The sequence below is a fragment of the Dreissena polymorpha genome, chromosome 8, assembly GCF_020536995.1.
Source record: "Dreissena polymorpha isolate Duluth1 chromosome 8, UMN_Dpol_1.0, whole genome shotgun sequence".
Taxonomy (NCBI): domain Eukaryota; kingdom Metazoa; phylum Mollusca; class Bivalvia; order Myida; family Dreissenidae; genus Dreissena; species Dreissena polymorpha.
The window spans coordinates 72,474,704-72,490,895 of NC_068362.1; the positions used below are offsets into that span (position 1 = coordinate 72,474,704).

The following is a 16,192-nucleotide window of genomic DNA, read 5'->3' on the forward strand; positions in this document are numbered from 1 at the left end:
TTTCTACTTGCGAGAGATTTTAATTAAAGAATAATAATTTTCATATCCTGTAATCATGGCCAATATATCACAAAGATTTGTTATTGAATTTCCAAACTTCATTTATATTAATATTGTTTCTAACATTCAAATGCTTTCTTTATAGAACCATTAATATTGTATTTAACATTATATGCTGTTACGTTACATTGTATTAAGAAATTACTGCAAGATTATAGTTATTTTCCGATTTAAGTTTTAATATTCATAGATACATGTATATCATGGAATTTAACCACGGTTCCTCAAACAATGTACGATGGGTATGATCTAGAGCGAAATGGTGCTTTAAAGTTGTTTTAGAGCGCGTGCACTGGGGTAACAACAGTCTCCGATACGGAACGTTGCAGCGTATATTGTTCTAGAGCGAAATGGTGCTTTTAAGTTTTTTTTCCCATCCCACTGCTGCCAGTCAGGGATTGCTTAACATCGATATTGTGAAATAATTAGACATTTTAATCTGGTGTGCACCTATACAAGTGGGAATAGTGAGTTGTGTGGGCGAAATACATAAATAAGAGGCATCTAACAATGTCAACAGACATGCCCTTATTTTCGCCCGACCCTTCTTGTTAGCATCTGTGTAAAGTGATGCGCTAGCTAGCTGCTTCTCTATATATACACACACTCATATTGATGTCCATTCACGTTAATTATCATTGTGTAATGTAGCAATTTGTTTGTCGTATGCCTAACGTCATAAATTGTACCAGAGGGTCAGATATATACGCTGCCTCATCATAAAATTAACGCCCTTTCTGTGTTAAAAACAAGAGCTAAAATCGTTAATTTATTAAGCTCCATTAATAATTAGCTTTGTTGATATGTTCCGTGAACAAAATATTTCAACATATTCCATAAAAAATATAACAATCTTGGCAAGGGAAATTTAATGGCCGGTATCTAAACAAGATCATAATCGCCACAACCGTAGCATCAGTTCGGTGCGTTCGGACCGCGCGCTTCTTTCTTCCGCCTTCATTCTTTACTTACTTTCATTTTAAAACCATTTTCTTTCTATCGTATACAGAATTCTATTTTCCTAAGCAAGATGTAATTTTTAAAACTGAACTCCAAATATAAACCCTATAAATCGGTATAAAGTACGAACATGTCATTCGTAAATCTAGATTTTAAAACTAAAAAACGGTATATTTGCAAAAGTTAAAGTTTTAACTCACCGGGCTGCTCAAATCATAAGAAAAACTTAATATATATTTATATATCTGAAAACTACGTAACGTAAGCTTTCTAATGATATATAATTTGTCATCATCGACCGAGAATTGAAAGGTAAATTTATATTTAAAAAACGTGAGTGGGTACATCAAAATGTATAACCTCTGCGATTCGATGTACGCTAATTATAAGAGATCGATGGTTACGACATGGTTTAACGCGCGGTTGTTAAACATAAAATGTTTATTTCTTGTGTTTAACTTGCTATAAATCCATTAATAACAACGGGAATATACTAAAAGTTATATCTTTTTGAAAGAGGAATTAATAAGCGACAATATAACGTATAAACCAATAAAATCGAATGATTAGTTATTGCATGAGATTGAATTTACTACAGTAAGAGTCAAATACTCGATTCATCTCCTATCAATATACGCTCCGTGAATGCATGGACATTAGTGACGCTCTTCTCTCAATGCTAATTCCATCAATTGACTTTGTTAATTTTGTACTGTTTTTGTGAACACACTTCCCGCTTGGCATAGGTATTGACATTTTGTACTTTTATTTCCCGTCGTTCTCGGGGGGAATATGTGCTTTATTACGAATCTTCACAGCCTTGACATTTTAATGCCAAACCAACCGCTTTCAAAATGTCACAAAACTACACCACGTCACGAATAGTTCAAGTAGACTTTAGCTGTTTATTAATAGATTCAAATTTCAATAATCATACAGACACGTGGTCGATCTATCTTAAATCTAAAATTCCAAATTATAAGTATATTTCCCCGAAATTATATTTACTTAATGTTTATATAATAAATATCAATACGAAAAATATTTAAAAAATCGACATTGAAATGTACTTTAAAAAAAGAGCTTCAGACAAATTGTTGAAGACCAAACGCGTGGTCGGCATATCTTGAATCTAAAACTCAAAATATCTGATATGTATGCTTATTTGTATATACTTAAATGTCCATGCGACAAAATAATTATAGAGGTGCTCATTTGAAAAAATCTGAATACAAATTTCACAACCATGTGGACAAATTTAATAAATCATAAATCAGTGTCTTACTCGGATGATCGACCAGCACGAGTAAGACCGATCTAGGTTAAACATGCGCTTTAAAATAGTGGACGAATCCAAGTGATGCAATAGACTGGGTTATACCACAGCATTGCATTAACAAGCGGGTTTGAGAATTTCGACGTGGAAAATAGCCTTTGCGTTCAATGAGACAGTTTATTCTTTAGCGAATAAACATTATATATGTACGCTGTTGCCCTACGATTTCAATCAAAATTAGTTCAGTATAAGCACAACAAAATAAACAAATTGGGGAAAAGCGTCATGTTAAAATTCACATGGACTGTGATGTTTCTTTCTTCATTATTGGCTCTGATCAAAGATGTTAACAACATTGAGTAACAGTTAAACAAGTATTGTTTAAGCTCGTTTGATACTCGCCCGAATTGTTGTAGGAAATTATGCATTACGCCCTATATAATAAACGGTTGGTCTGTGTTACGGAGAAAAAATAATTGTCCAACCCTGACAAACGACTTCGCATTGTTTGTCTCGTTAAGGACAGACTTTATCAAAACATGAATTACTTTCATAAAACCTGGCAGCCGAATACAAGAAGTCAGTGAACCGTCATAATTGTTTTATTTGGGTAAAAAGGCATTATTGCATGTTTATAAACTAACAGGATTTATTATATCGTTAATAAATAGTATGCTAAATGTTTAAAAAAAAGCCTACCTAGTGTGAGCATCAAGTTGTGCATTTATCAAGAACGCCGTCTTGATCGATATTGTCGCAGAAAATGAGATTCCATTTTCAGGAACTGAAAAATGCAATCATGTTCGCAATATTATATAGATTGACAACATAATTTACATACATATTGCTGTACACCGGCAATTATAGCGCAATAAATAAAGTCATCATCAAGATATAGTACCTTCTATAAATTATAAAATCAAATAAAACGCACATAATGTCGTTTCAAAACCTGATTCCCCGTATTATCTATATCTTTTGTTGAGAATAATTTATGTTCACATTTAGTAAACCCTTTACATAAAATACAGACCTTGTCAATTCATTTTTTAGAGTGTTACTAGTATTTGATATCCATCACATAAAACAAACTAAATGCGTGTTATGCAGGGCGTATTGTTTACGCTCTGACGCCGAGACGAGCAGGGTTTTATCAATGACTAATTACTGCTTGTTTCGCGCTTAACTGGACGTTGTCCGTGCCTCTGATAGTAGCATTGATGTGTTGAAGGACTTATTAGTTCCACGCGGCCACCTTTGTCATGTCGCTTTTATTTTGTTGTCGTGTTCTCTGGAGCATGTACCTAAATAATTTTGATTCATTCATGCTTCCACAGTTCTATAACAAAAAAACATCAGCTAAAAAAACATGGGTTGTCTTCTTTTTAACAGAACACCTGAATTTAACTTGTTCGCCATCATAATACAATTATGTGCATGTAGTTGATAATATACTGTAATGAATAAAGTAAACACATGAAATATCATTGTAAAAGCAGTTTGCCAACAGCGCATATAAAATGTGTCTGGAGTATTTTCAACGACCATTGATTGCATTATTAATACTTGGGGAACGTAATTAATGTACATGCATATAGTGATTAAAAGTGTGTTTGATCGTTTATGTTTGTGAACCCATTTTCTTATTAATCATTCATGGTTCAAACCCTTGTCAGCAGTTTGTTCTAGTCAGACAAATCAATTTATTCGGAGAATGCAATTTTAAATCAAACAGGATATGATAAAAATAAGCAAAACAGCATATTGAGACCCAATCACATACTAACGAATGACTTGTTCAGCTAATGATGCTAATGAGCAACAAAGAAAATTTTTCTTGCTCTATAGATGTTCAGAGACAAGACCTATCCACTGTTCCGTTGAGTTTTGTGCTCTTCAACATCATCCTTCTATACGCAATATTTTTATTTGCTTTGTAATATCAGAAAGTGTTCCAAGCATACGTGTAATTATTCGTATGATGGGATTTAAAACCACAGAACTTGTTCGTATAAAATCACTGGGTATTGCAACGTTAACGTTCATATGAGAAGTATCTTGTATACATTATACTTTTTTGGCAACATAATTACAATTTGAGACATATGGCTAACTACAGATAAATGGCATTCTGGACAACAATTTATGTGACCAATTTCATTAGAAAATGATAATTAACATCAAGATGGTTTAACATCGAATATGTATATAGGGTAGCAGCTGATGTATAGAGTATATATGTACATAGACATAAAGGGTGCTAACAAAAAGGATAACTCCAGTCCGGTGAGTGTAGTGTTTGCTGCATGCGCTTCAAATTATTAGTTTAAAACATCGATGTTGATTTCTAGCTTGAGCGAGAGGGACGGAGCGTACCATACAGCAACCTTTTACTCTAGACCATACAACGCATTAACAGTTTAAGGCACCGCCTTAAAAACTGGTCACCTTTCATGATGTTACGTAATCACATATTGTTCGTAGAGAACGAACAGTAACAAACAAAGTTCATTTCTCTTTTAATCTTGATTTTTATTTATGTTGGATATTTTCTAACACAACGCTTGCTAATGTTCGTTAAATACAATTTTACAGCGCGGAGGCCAAGATGGCCGCCACGACAAGAAAACGAAATTGCTCTTTTCGATTGTCATACTAAGACTATCTTTTTAGAAAAAATTGAAAAACAAAATTGACCAAACGGGCTGTATACATTTTCTGATTGGCCATTATAAATATGTCAGTGTGCCGACTCTCTTATGTTCCGATTCAATGAAGCGGTCGGCAGGTGCTAGACAGAAATTATTTGACCATGTCAACGAATATTTTTTATGGCTGTTCAAGATAAGTATATTCGGACTGTGTTTCATAACTAATCTTGTTTGACATCTTTAGGTATATACCTATAGGCAGTCACGTTTTGATTTGCATCGTGATAACCGTGGTACATTTTAATGTAAACTTAATTACGTGCTCTTATGATTTAGTAAATATTTAAATATTCTATAATTTTATTTAAACCATTATTTTCTCTATATTTAAACATCTATTAATGCTATTCTTTATAATTAAACATCTATAAATAATCTCCACAATTCAGAAATCCTATCTATGAAATTATGGTTGTTGTGCTAAAATATTTATTAGTAATTTTCTACAATTATTAACTTATAAATACCAACTACGTTACACCGATATATCGTTTTTTCAATTATAAATGCTACGACTTTAATCGGCACCAGACTGTTGTACTACCTAATAAATACAAACCTGTTAAAAATAGTCAGTTGATCGCTTTCGTGTACGTATCTTCGGAACTTTATTATTTATCTTGTGTTTTTGTATATGCACAAGTGATGATTATTGGGCGTTGCACTGAATAGTGGTTGTATGTATGTATGGTATCTTCTTTCTTGACCTGTTTTCGCAGTGGTTATTATTCGAAACGTCTCTTCATTGTATTTGTCCTATAATTATGAATGATTGATGTGATATTTATGCCGTTGTGTTTTCTTTCTTAATGATTTCTTTTGTAGAACCAAAACTTTCTTAAACCGTTGCTCCCGAAAAGTAAACACAAAATTCGATTAATTAAATAGACGTTGACGTAACTGCGTACCGGTAATCACTTAACTACGGAATCCGGATAGTGCCACCTATAGTCACGCCCTTCTTTCATCAAGGGCGACGCACGACACACGAAGCGGTACACGATATTTTGCGCGACACACGATATTTTGCGCGATACTGGAAGCGACGCGATGAGAATGTACCACGAAATATCGCCCTTGTGTAGGTAGCCCAAAAGGCGATATATCGTGGTAAATATCGCGTGTCGCTTCGTGTGTCGCGCAAAATATCATGTGTCGCTTCGTGTATCGCGCAAATTATCGTGTGTCGCTTTGAGTATCGCGCAAAATATCATGTCTCGCGTTCAAAGAGTGACACACGAAACACGAAGCGACATACGATATTTTGCGCGACACACGAAGCAATACACGATATTTCATTATTCAAATATCGCCCATATTATCTGAATCTCGTGTATCGCGGTCTAATTTCAGACCGCGACATACGACACATACAGCGATACTCGATATTTTGCGCGATACACAAAGCGACATGCGATATTTGTACGGTTCAAATATCGAAGTAATAATATCGCCTGTCGACTGTCGCGTTTTCAAAAAATCAGGGGAGACAAAAAGTGATACTTTTACATTTTTACCATTTATTTATAATAAGTTACGGAATTCGGATAGTGCCATCTATAATCTCGACCTTCTCTCATCAAGGGTGACACACGAAGCGATACACGACACTTTGCACGACACACGAAGCGACACACGATATTGTGCGCAATACACGAAGCGACGCGCGAGACTGTACCACGAAATATCGCCCTTGTGTACGTAGCCCAAAAGTCGATATATCGTGGTAAACATCGCATGTCGATTCGTGGATCGCGCAAAATATCGTGTGTCGCTTCGTGTATCGCGCAAAATAATGTTTGTCGCTTTGAGTATCGCGCAAAATGTCGTGTCTCGCATTCAAAGGGCGAAACACGAAACACAAGAAACGTACAGAAAATATATTAAACAATGGCTGTTTGTAAAACATGCATGTCCCCCATATGGGCTGTCAGTTGTAGTGGCAACCATTGCGTGAATACGTTTTTTGTCACTGTGACCATGACTTTTGACCTAGTGACCTGAAAATCGATAGGGGTCATCTGCCAGTCATGATCAATGTACCAATGAAGTTTCATGATCCTAGGCGTAAGCATTCTTGAGTTATCATCCGGAAACCATTTCACGATTTCGAGTCACTGTGACCTTGACCTTTGACCTAGTGACCTGAAAGTCAATAGGGATCATCTGCAAGTCATGATAAATGTCCCTATCAAGTTTCATGATCCTAGGCGTAAGCATTCTTGAGTTATCATCTGGAAACCATTTGACTGTTTCGAGTCATTGTGACCTTGTCCTTTGACCTAGTGACCTGAAAATCAAAAGTGGCCATCTGCCAGTCATGATCAATGTACCTATGAAGCTTCGTGATCCTAGGCGTAAGCATTCGAGAGTAATCATCCGGAAACCATTTACTGTTTCGAGTCACTGTTACATTGACCTTTGACCTAGTGACCTGAAAATCAATAGGGGTCATCTGCAATTCATGATCAATGTACCTATGCAGTTTCATGATCCTAGGCGTAAGTTTTGTTGAGTTATCATCCGGAAATCATTTTACTATTTCGAGTCACTGTGACCTTGACTTTTTACCTAGTGACCTGAAAATCAAAAGAGGTCATCTGCCAGTCATGATCAATGTACCTATGAAGTTTCATGAACCTAGGCGTAAGCATTCTTGAGTTATCATCCGGAAACCGTTTTACTGTTTTGAGTCACTGTTACATTGACCTTTGACCTATATGCCTGAAAATCAATAGGATTCACCTGCCATTCATGTTCAATGTACCTATAAAGTTTCATCATCCTAGGCCTAGGCGTTCTTAAGTTATCATCCGGAAACCATCTGGTGGACGGACCGACCGACAGACCGACGGACCGACATGTGCAAAACAATATACACCCTCTTTTTCGAAGGGGGGGGGTGCATAACAACCCGATAGTACATGTATATATAATTATTACCAAACCAGTTTTAGCGCACCGAAAAACAAAAAACAGGTTGGCCTAAAGACAATTTGGGACAGCGCTAGCCCTGGTAGAAAGACCCCACGACACCAGTACATAATATAATCTGCAAAGGTGGTCCTTTGGAAGCAAAAATTGCATCTTAGAACGAGTCACTGTGACCTTGACCTTTGACCTAGTGACCTCAAAATCAATAGGGGTCATCTGCCAGTCACGATCAATGTACCTATGAAGTTTCATGATCCTTGGCGCAAGCGTTCTTGAGTTATCATCCGGAAACCATCTGGTGGACGGACGGACCGACCTACCGACGGACCGACATGTGCAAAACAATATACCCCCTTTGATGATAATGAATATCACAAAATGAAAATGAAAGTAGAACTGTCAAAAATGACAACCTGTCAACGTGTTGTTTTTGCTGGAACGAGAGGGACATGTCAAAGTGTTGTTTTTGCTGGAACGAAAGGGCGATTACACTCTGGCAATGTTTTCACTTTTTACCATAGGCTTTGTCAAAGACCTTTATAGTATAAGCGGCTTTGTTATTTTTAATTGCGTTCATGTAACTGCATGATTGTTTATATGATTACAATACACAAAGCACAAATAATGATATAAATATACTGATTGAGATTATATTAATCTGATAACTATAGCCGGGTCAATTAAGGACTTAAAATACATTTTTTTTTGTCCTGAATTCATCAAGACTTGAGATATTTATGCACATATCTGTGTTGTGCAGGCTTTTTTCTATGACTGTGAAAATATAATTCCATGTGAAAAGAATGTCAATTTTTTCTGAAGTATTTGATTCAACCATTGCATTAAATGAATTATTCTGCATATAATTTGCCATTTTGATAGGTGTTTGTTAGGTGATAAAAAGGAGATGACCAGGGATCCTGAGAAAAGGGATATACATTTGAGATCTGGTCAGTGCTCCATATGAAAGTGGTAAAATGATATACATTTTATATTTGGCCAGTGCTCAAGAGAAAATGGGTATATATTTCAGAAAATTTTACCATTTAAAAATGTTTAAATACCTCTTGACTAAGGCTCTTAATTCATCTAGCATGAACATTTGTACTACAATGTATATCTTTTTAATACTTATAACATTAAATGTACAAATAATATCTAGCAATGTGTACGTATACTACTTAAATATAGTTGACTGTATTGAATGTAGGAACTAGCTAAAAGATCCATTAGAAAAAGACCAGGGGGTGAAATATGTATTGCCTGAAGCTCTGACCCTGGGGCTATGTTTATATATCAAACAACTTGATTAAAGAAGTAAAACAATACATTGATACAACAGATGGAAAATCATCCCCTCTTAACAACATGATACATAATTATGTATAATATTTTTGTATCTAGATCTGTACACAACAGGACCTTTCGGTATGCGCGCTGCGGGAGAGAGATGGGAGTGACTTAAATTTTGGATTTAATTTAATTCACTGAAGTTACATTATGATCTCATTTGATATAGATGTACATGATTTTATTATATACCTGTTAAATGCATTTAACAAAATACCGGTTGTATCAATCGTTGAAATAAAAAATCCCGTATTACGCTACTCGATGTGTCCAATTCCGTATTACCATACTAGCCGGACTACTTCGACCCATTTAATGACGTCACATTCCGCGCACCGAAAATATAAAATTCAGGAGGTCGAACATTGAGACAATAGACTCATTGACCCAGATGGTGAATATGTCCTCAGCATCCAATGAAGCAGTGAGGTATCCGGCATGGAACTGGCGGGATTGGAAAGGGTTTTTGTCCCGACTGTTTTGTCCTGTACCAGCGATAAGGTATTTACTAACGTAGGCCTATGATAATTGGTTGAAAATGTTCACACCACTGAGTAGAATTGTTAAATTGTTTTTTCTGTATAACGGTTTTATACTGATGTTTAACGAAAAGTGTAAAATTCCTAAAGTGCAATACAAAGCGAAAGAAAAACAAAACTCGGACATAACCATGCACATTGTCTTCAATTATAGTTACCAATGCAAATGAATATTATTCGCAAATGCATCATAATTTTGTGTCATATCCAAACGTATTAAAATGATTGCCAAAATAGTATTTATTTTTATTTTCAGACAATATCAGTACTTCCGCATGACGACGGAAGAGCCAGGTGTGGTCACAATGCGCACGAGAGTCGGATGTCCAGAGGTCAAGGTTACAGTGACTATGGATGGCGTCCATATTCCATACCAACAACCGCAGATTGTAGAGGCCAAAGGACTCAGCCGAAACAGACAGGAGTACTTGTACAAAGTTGTCAGGCCATATCTCAGCGATGCTAACAAGGATGCTACTTGCCCATGCCCAGAAACATCACTATAGTTATGTCGTCGCATCTATCGCATCTACGGCGAAATATTACACACATTATAATGTCAATATTTACAGGCGAATGACAAATAACTTGAAACTTATTCTTCAGTACTTTTTGAATATCCTTCAATGTCTGTTTGAATACATTGGTTTATTTATAACACATTTAAATAACACTTTTTCATATCAAATGAAATATTTGTATTCACTTCTGCTCGTTTCTATAGAATTCATGGCAAACGAAGAACTATGCATACAATATAAGCTGTACGATAAATAAATTGTGAACATGCTAAGAATAATTATAAAAATTATTAAAGATTACTCGACTCTTTAGAAACAGCACTTTTGGGAAATAAAAATCTAACATTTCAACACAATGAAATTATTTTATTATTTTTATTATTGGATATTGTTGGTTTATGTATTAATGGTGTAATTGATAATGTTTGTTTTGATGCGTGCATTCCTATGAAAAACTAAATGATATGTTGTGAAAATATGTGAGATTAGTTTAGAAAAAAATGATTTAAACTGTATGGTTTGCTGGTCGATGTAGATATAAGTGGACTTTGTTGCTAAGCAACGTATGTTAGTTTACAGTTTAATGTTAATCACAACTATTTTTAGAACAAATAGATACCTGATAATATATTTTTAACAAAATAAATGTGTTCTTAAATGTTATATCATGTCTTGTTTATAAGTGTGGATTTTGATGTAACATACATCTGAATGCGGTTTACTTGAAAACGTTGTTAACGTTGTTAACGTCAAAACACCTCTGCAGTGCTGTTACTAAAATAAAAATTTCTCTGTACGTAATGGGGCTATATCTATAAATTTGGTATCATAATAACAAGCACAGAACAGTCTTTATCAATCCATAGAAAACAAAAAATGTCAAATTTTGTCACGAATACAGGTTTTGCCGCGACACGGCCCAAATATTTTATATTGCGAAATATATTACGTAGTACATCGTGTGACGTCATTTTTGTGACGAAACACAATAGTTTTATCTAAACTCTCTGAAATTTAAGGACCTGTCGGACGTGGCATTTTTTAACAAAAAACTTTTTGTTAAAAATATCGAACGAATTCAAAACGTATTTTCGAGTGTGTGTTTATTACGCTTAAATGTTTATTTGGATAGGAATACAATAAAATAGTGTGGTTTAAACTAAGTTTCGATAAAGACATGGAAGATTAGAAGTGGAAGTGCATATCGTTTCATAGTTTTTGTTATGAAAATCGGATTAAAGTTGTCAACTTAATTGTTATAAACATTGGATTAACGATGGCATTAAGGTAAGCGTGTCGGAAATCTGTGTTTTCCAGGTTCGAATATTTGCACGTTAATTTACATAAACTGTATTCATACGCGTCTTAAAAAATATGGCGTACCGTTTTAGTCATTGTTTGTCAGTTTTGTTAAAGTAAACAATACAATTGTTAACTGTTTTCGTTAGTTAATGTATATAATAAAAGGAATATTACGCTAGTCAATTGTTCCAAGAGTTTGTATTACTCTCGTGGCTTGTGCTATTTCGCATCACACTCGAGGCTCCGCCTCTCGTGTGACACGTCATCACACAAGCCACTTGAGTGATACAAACTCTTGGATCAATTGACTAGCGTAATATTCCGGATATATCAAGCAACATATATTAATTAATTATCAGTATAAATTACTGTTTTGATTTCAGTATCATTTAATTTATTTCAGTCAAGTTTATCATTCATATTATACATTAATTTTGTAAATATTATCAATATAAGTATACTAGATGCAAACATAGTTGAAAAAATACAGTTTGAATTACTGTTTTATATAACTGACCAGTCGTCAAATACGAGATCGCTCCGCCAACTAAGTTGTGTTTTCATAAAACGCTTTATCCATTACTCCGACAGTCTTTGTTTGTCGGACCATGTGGCCGCAATAAACAAAAATCTGATTGATTATTTCGTGAGTTTGATTGACAGCTTGCGACTGGTCAATTGTAATGTAACTACACATCATAGCAGTCGATCAAATATTGCAACCAAGCCATATGGTATGCCGACGCACCAGCAACAAAGTCAAATGCCTTCTGCATTTTACTATTTATAACATCTACATTAGTTAAAGATACATGTTTACATGTGTATGTGTTTGAAAAAAATTATTATCTTTAATGACATCATCTGACCATGCATGTCATAGATTTCAAAATCAAGGCCCTGGTCTGAAATATTGGTAACATTTAAGTGAAACTGTTGCCAGGCTCCTGAAATTAGTTTTTATTGAACTATGTAATCTAAATCATGAACTGATTTTTCTTGTTTTAAAACAGTCATAGATCAGTTGTGGCTTGTTGGTAATGACCCATTGTTTGCTTACTTGTCACACCCTTAAAACTTTCCACACTTCTATAATAGCAAATCTGGATTTAGGTGATCTTCAATAGTACATTTACACTTTAGCTCTGTCACAAGAGTGCTGGTAAAGTCAAGTCATATATTTAAATCTAGGCCATATCAACTCAAAGTGTCAAAGACAAATGAAAGATGCGTTCATTAATTATTGTCCCATTGTTTACTACTGCTGTGAGTTTTATAAACTATAACTCATGATGACCATCGATCATGTGAGAGAACATTCCCATTATCTTAGTATATCAGTTTTAGAAGCCTTTCAGATAACAAAGTGTGCTAGTTTTCAATGTCGCTTCTGGGGATCAAACCCGCAGTGCAACCTCCTGCAATCAAAGTCTACACTCTAACACAAGGCTTTTAGGAAGATTCTGAAAAAAAATTATCCCTCGAGAGCAACCAAACCAAACTTAAGTCATATATTGCCGACTCGGTTTTATTGAGTCGGTTCATGAGAGATAATGGAAGGTGCAAAATCTCTTATGCCCCCTAGCAGCGCCTTAAGCGGTATTAAATTCTAAACACGAAAGCGCTCGAGTCATTGATCCAGAGGGACCAGAAAAAAGCACTTGATTAATTTTCGAAATAAAATCATTTGAATAATGACAATTCTATTATTTGAGCCAGGTCACAAAAAACGCAGTCTAATCGGTATCCAAATAAACTATTTGTGATTGTCAGAAAACCGCAGGCTGATCTGGATCCAAACTGGCCACAATCGCCTTTATGTGTCTTTTACTGTGACATACGTGTAGTTCATTTAACTTTGAAAATAGAAAGAAGAAAGAATACAAACCAGTAAAGGGATTGTAATGATGTTGAATTTCAGGACAGCTTGGTGATATGCAAATCCCATATGATATGTTGATATCGGGTATCATAGTCATTCAATAAGTCAAAAAATGCTCGAATAAAATTTATAAAGCAAAATATAATTTAAATTGATAACTAAAAATATCAGTATCCCAGTTTTGCCGTGTCAAGCTGTCAAGATCCAGAAAGTCCTTCATTCACATCGAACATATCCTTCAAATTCCATCCATTGTCGTCATTAGCGATATTCAGTGAATACATAACTCATATATCTAAAATAACAGTTTCTCAATAGCCAAACAAGCCGATTTATCATGGGCGCGGCCATTGTTGGTATCACGTGGGCGGGTTACTTCCAGCCTGTAGTTCTAAAATTGTTATACGAACGAAATTTGTTTCAGTTTCTAATAACGTTTTTTTCACGTAAAACGGTCTTAGAAAAATTCACTAAATATGATGTATGCAATATTTTGAAGGAAAATGTAAGAAAAACGTTTTAAAGTGAAAAATTGTAAGAATTACAAAATGCTATGTTAAATGTCTATTCCGTCTGCCCTAAATCTGGTAAGGCATCAAAAAGGCCAACCGATTTGCGCAGTGTTTTTGAAATACGGTATTACTAAAGTATATTTGCGTAAACGCAAATATACTAAAAACTACTGCATTTGGGGAAATTTAAGATTTCAGCCTTATCTCAATGCTGTAAATATTTAAAAATTTAGATTCGAGTTTACGCGATTAAGAGTATCTGCTCATAGACTTGAGTCTAAGCAGGGCTATGGCTCAAAGAAGAAAAGACACCGTATGATACCAGAAAATGTAAACACTGTAACGTTCTCGAAGATGAGTTCCATTTCTTACTAGAATGTTTAGTTTTGAAAACAATACATACATAGATATTATTGGAATCACACAAATATGTTAAATTTATTGAAATCTTGCAATCTGACAACGCAAAAACAGTTAAAAAGCTTGCAACTATTATTGTTAAAGCAGCTAATTTGAGAACTGCACTGTTTAATCAATAGTGTTTCTTTTTATATTACTGTCGATTTGTAGTCATAGCAATGCATCGATATGTATACACATTCTTAGAAAATTGCATTCTATTTCAATAAGATACGACTCTAAAATATGCATTAAATATACTTACCGGGTATCTTAAATTAGTACGTAACGGTAAACAGTGTTATGAATATATATACATGTTTAAAATAACATTTTAAATAAAAATAGCTGTTTATTTTAAATATGCATGTCTTTAGAGTTGCAAATTCTTGTTATTGTATATTCTAAATTTATATTGCTAAACATTATATATGTATATGCATGTATGTCATTGACCAATGTTGACTACAGTGTGTGTTATATGTATATGTACTCATGGGCTTCAAGCCAAATGTATTCTGAAATAAATCCTATATAAGTATTTCTTCCGCGCAATTAAGTACACTAAACTTAATGCTTGTACTTCTTCACAAATCTATATTTGTATATTGTGGTTTTTTAATTGCTTTAATGAGTTGCATTTAATTAGCATGTGTTATGTTTTATATTCTTTCAAGTCGATATTGCTGGCAAAGATCTGGTAAAATCACTAAGCATTCATGTCGTAATGGTGATGTTCAAGTTTTGTTTCAAACGGTGCGGCCCATACGCACTGGATTTACAGATTGTTAACCACTGTGCAACAATCACAGAATGGCTCCAGGAATCTCTGCTCAAATACATCAATGGTGATTATATCTACAGTTAATGGAAAAATTGTTTCCAGTTCAAATAGGATGGTGAATATAACTCTATGTAAAAACAACCTTCTATATTGAATAATAGACAAAAGTGCGTAGATTAGATGCTATGTTCGAACAATTATGTTTGTAAAATGATAACAATTGTTCTTATAGATAAAAACGTTTATATAGACAAACACATGTTTTGCACGTGTTGAAACAAAATCGCCGCTTTTTTATTATTTTATTTTTCACAAACTGAAAAATAAGAAGACAAGGGGAAACATTTTGAAAGTTTGAAAAAAAAAACGACATTGTCATGATATAGATAGTATCAAAATTCATTCGTCTATCGAGACGGATCTCTATGCGTAACAACAAACTTCGGTCAGATGGATTCATTAATTATACACCCAACATGTAACGTCATTACTGATCACACAAAAAGGATTGTTTGTGGAAAATGTAAATTTTTGTCTTAATGAGGTCAAAAGTCCAACCTAATGAGGTTGATTTTAAGTCTTATTTACTCATGTGATCAAAATAATTCAGAGAGTACTTTTATTTCTTAAATGTTTAAAATAAGGACATAAGATCAAACACTATTAAGACGTCCAGAAAGCTGAAAAAAGTGTCAGACACTTGATCCGACAATCTGCCATAACAAAAATTAACATTACAATACCAATCAAATGAAGCATATTTTCGCAATCTTTCAACGTTATTTGCTTTGTTGTTAACTGTCATCGACATTAAGTAAGACATAATTTAACATTATATTTTTTAGAAACAAATATTTGCATAGCTGATTTGGAGTTATACCAAGCTACGACTGTTTGTAAACACATACATCCGATTTGTTTAAATGTGCATGTTAGGCGCATATGCAGTATCTATAACGTTA

The 16,192-nt window shown here is 34.4% G+C and overlaps 1 protein-coding gene across 1 annotated transcript; it reads left to right on the top strand.

The window, feature by feature from the left end:
- The first annotated feature begins 9,653 nt into the window (after positions 1–9,653).
- LOC127841344 (uncharacterized) lies at positions 9,654–10,556 on the top strand. Its single transcript, XM_052370102.1, has 2 exons — positions 9,654–9,792; positions 10,087–10,556. Exons 1-2 carry the CDS (start codon positions 9,683–9,685, stop codon positions 10,334–10,336), a joined length of 360 nt encoding a protein of 119 aa, XP_052226062.1. The 5' UTR covers positions 9,654–9,682; the 3' UTR covers positions 10,337–10,556.
- Positions 10,557–16,192: the final 5,636 nt, after the last annotated feature.